Here is a 3,576-nt window from a genome sequence, read left to right on the forward strand (position 1 = left end):
GACCCTCGTGCACTGGTACCCAGGCTACCGTTACCTTGTTACACCGATACTGTACCTAGGAACTTCTTTTTTTTCACTTAGATTTTTGCTGTAACTCTCAGCTGGATCATCCTTGTTCTAAACGACAAATATAAAAAAAAGTTAAAAAACAAGAAATAATAGGTACTATCGCTTTTCACGTAGGTACTGTTAAAAAGATTTTTGTGAATGCATACAATATTGGGTCACTCTAAGGAGATAAATACATATTGCTAAACACATTCCTAACCTAACCAACCTTATAAAAATACCAGTAATAAAAAATTATTCTTCTTCTATTCTCACATAATTTTATTATGTTCAGATTACCCAATAATTATTTTCATCGTCACATTATTCATGTGGGTGTTATTTTCTACCCGACGAAATTTGCCGGCTCCGTGGGAAATTTTACGTGAGTCTTTAATATTACCTTACCAAGAATTTTGATCTATCTCAGATCCCCTTTTATCCACTACTTTACCTTGGTAAGGAATATCGTGAACCTTTAAACAAGTGACCAAATACGGCACTTCAAAAAAGTTATTAAGGCGACCAAAACCTATGCGTTAGTTTTGTTCCTGGCCTTGGAGCATCTATACTGTACTTCAAAAATTAATTTGGAAATGTATTATTTACTGCTCCAAAGAATATTGGCAAAGTTAAAACTTTTCTTTGCTTAAAAATATTAAGTACTTGTGGTTCGTATGTAAAACTCTTTGATTCGTAGTGTGTAATGTCCATTGCACTCATTGGAGTCTTCGTAGGGTCTCCATTTTAAATGTTTCAATACCGTTTCGTGATCGTAACTTAATAGACCACAACTTTGAGCCGTAAAGTAAAGTGGGCCATATGCACATATATAAGTGCTAGTAAGCAATTCAAAAGACGTATCTTAAGTGCAAATGGAAAATTGAGAAATAATAGGAAATTTATAAGTTTAACAAATGTTGTTCTTGCTTAATTATTTCTAAATGTATTTGTATTACCATGTTCTCATCTATACAGCATTGGAGAAGTGACCAACGTTCAGTAGAAATGTTTCAAAATCTCCTGGACCTCGTAAATACGCATGCCCGAAAAAATAAATGGATCCTAAAAACATGCACCATTTTAATTTCATAGGAAATTGGTCGACAGGGTAGGATTTGCACGTGCGAATGATGTCGAGTGTTTCCAATAAACATGACATAGGTATTATGTTTCTCTAATCTTAAACATTCAGTTACAGTTAGTCATCGCATTTTTATTTAATCTCACATTGAAAGATGTAATAAAAATTTACGACTTCCCGTCTTCAGAATTGCTGTGTAAAAATGTAAAATATTTACATTGCACTAATTTGGCTTGTAAATAAACCTTTTAAGAACTGAAAAAAATCTACAGGACAAATAAATAAATAACAAATTAATGTATGATAGAAAAATAATAGGATTTTGGTTTTAAATTCAGCAAAATATGTTTTTTTTTTTTTTTTTTTTTATTTAAACAAATATACCCGCATCAACCACTAAGGGTTATTAGCGGGGTGATAATACGAGAGGAAAACCTCGAATTGATTGGGAAAAATATTCGCATGAGATTTTTTGCATAATCACTTAAATAAAAGATCGCAGAATAATGTTCAAGAGGTCACTCATACAAAAAGTGGTCCTAATTTATTAAACAGTTTTGTATAAATCCATTTTTAGGTTGGGATAAGGGCCTCAAACAACTAAAAACAATGTTTTAAACCAAATAGGCCAAACAAAAGTATAAGAAACTGATAGAACAAGATTTGGTGAATTCAAAAATAATTGTGTGTTTTTGGTCCTTAAAAATCGTCACTTTCGTTTTTTTTTTCAATTTTAAATTGTATAAGTTGAAAACGATCAACTTAAGAGAAAAATTACAATAAACCTTTTTTATTCAGAATGATACAGAAGAGCGAAAATAAATTTGTGCGGGCAGATGAAATTGATTTATAGAATTTGTTTAAAAACAATTATTGTTTAAATAAATTAGAACCACTTCTGCTGGTATTATGTTTTAAGACGAAATAAGTTAAATACAAAGTTATCAATAAATAAATTGTCTGTGTATTTAAATTAAATGTACACTACCTTTAATAATGAATGTTCTATCGTTCTTCTTCTTTCTCCAGCACGCTGGACTGAACTGTGGAATTTCATTCTTGCACTTGGATGGACGGTGATAAACTATTTACTTTTATGGGGTTATATGACACTCTCTAGATGGTACTGATATTATATACTCAATGTGACTGTGCAACCGGAATAGTCTCTAAGTATTTAAGAATATTAATGCGGCATCTACATGAAGACGGTATATTAGGTTACGCACGATAAGACACACACATACACGTTAATTTAAACAAAATAAGAAATGAAATAATTAATAAAATGTTAAAAGAACTAAAAAATATACATGGAGGGACGAAATACCTAGCTTGTCACCTTGACTAGTTGGTATTTATAGGTCGTTGTTGTAGCCGTAGTCGTCGTCACTATCAGACAGTTCTGTTTCAGATGATTCGCTATCGTCATCTAAATTTATAATGATTTCATGCGCTTCATCCAGGATGTATTCTCGGCTGAAATACTCTTCTTCTACTTTATCAACATGCCTGCAAGTATTTGCCCATATTTCTGGCGTGATTTCATTTAGCCTGATTTTTGCTAGTTCTAAAACATCTGCTAATTTAAAAGTCGTGTTTCTTGCTGCAACTTCATTTTTTAAAATGGCCCATATCTTTTCAATTGGGTTAAGTTCCGGATGATATGGTGGTAAACGTAAAACCGAGTGGCCGTGCTGTGCTAACAATTGGTCTACAGCATATACTGGATTTTTAGGTTTTGCAATGAGTACCTTACTGTAGAGCTCTGGTTTTGTTTCGCTTTCATCGAAAAATATGTTTCTTTCTGTCAACCATTTTTTCATGATGTCTTTTTTCGAAGCCGATGTAGGACATTTTTCAAGAGTCACATTATGATATGAGGCGTTGTCTATTACCAAAACTGAATTGGAAGGTAAATTGGGAAGAAGTTTGTCTTTCAACCACTTCATATAATTCTGGTGATTCATGTCATCATGATAATCACCAGTTTTTTGTCCGGATTTGAAAATGAGAGCAGCATTTTCGACAAATCCATTTTTACCACCACAATGTAAGATGATCAGTCGTTACCCTTTAGATACCGGAGATTTTATGCACTTGTTTCGTCCATCATCCCAACCTTTTGGAACTGTGTGGGAACTATGTATATAAGTTTCATCACTATATACAATATTTCTATCTACAAAAATATTGAGAATTGAGAAGGAAGATAGTTTACCAGTTACAATTCCTTCGTTTCTAACAGATTCGTAAACAGCTTTCATGGTAGGTCTTCTTTTGTGTATAGTAGCAAACGTGTAAATGGTATTTCTTATAACGTGTTCCTCAAATGGATTGACTGATGACTTGGGATTGGGCTTGCAAATACTTGTTCTGGGTGATAAAAATTGTAAAGTTGCTGGTTTGTTTTTACCTTCCTTAATTATCCTCTTCACTGTACT

General features: G+C 32.7%; 1 protein-coding gene across 1 annotated transcript; it reads right to left on the minus strand.

The window, feature by feature from the left end:
- Positions 1 to 2,490: 2,490 nt before the first annotated feature.
- Positions 2,491 to 3,102, minus strand: LOC140433924 (uncharacterized). Its single transcript, XM_072521896.1, has one exon. The coding sequence runs from the start codon at positions 3,100 to 3,102 to the stop codon at positions 2,491 to 2,493; it is 612 nt and encodes a 203-aa protein (XP_072377997.1).
- Between the last annotated feature and the right edge of the window lie 474 nt (positions 3,103 to 3,576).

Source organism: Diabrotica undecimpunctata, chromosome 2 (assembly GCF_040954645.1).
Source record: "Diabrotica undecimpunctata isolate CICGRU chromosome 2, icDiaUnde3, whole genome shotgun sequence".
Lineage (NCBI taxonomy): Eukaryota > Metazoa > Arthropoda > Insecta > Coleoptera > Chrysomelidae > Diabrotica > Diabrotica undecimpunctata.

What these genes read in the sequence shown, in the direction of transcription:
- LOC140433924 (XM_072521896.1), bottom strand. Translation starts at nt 3,102, where the DNA reads ATGAATCACCAGAATTATATGAAGTGGTTGAAAGACAAACTTCTTCCC.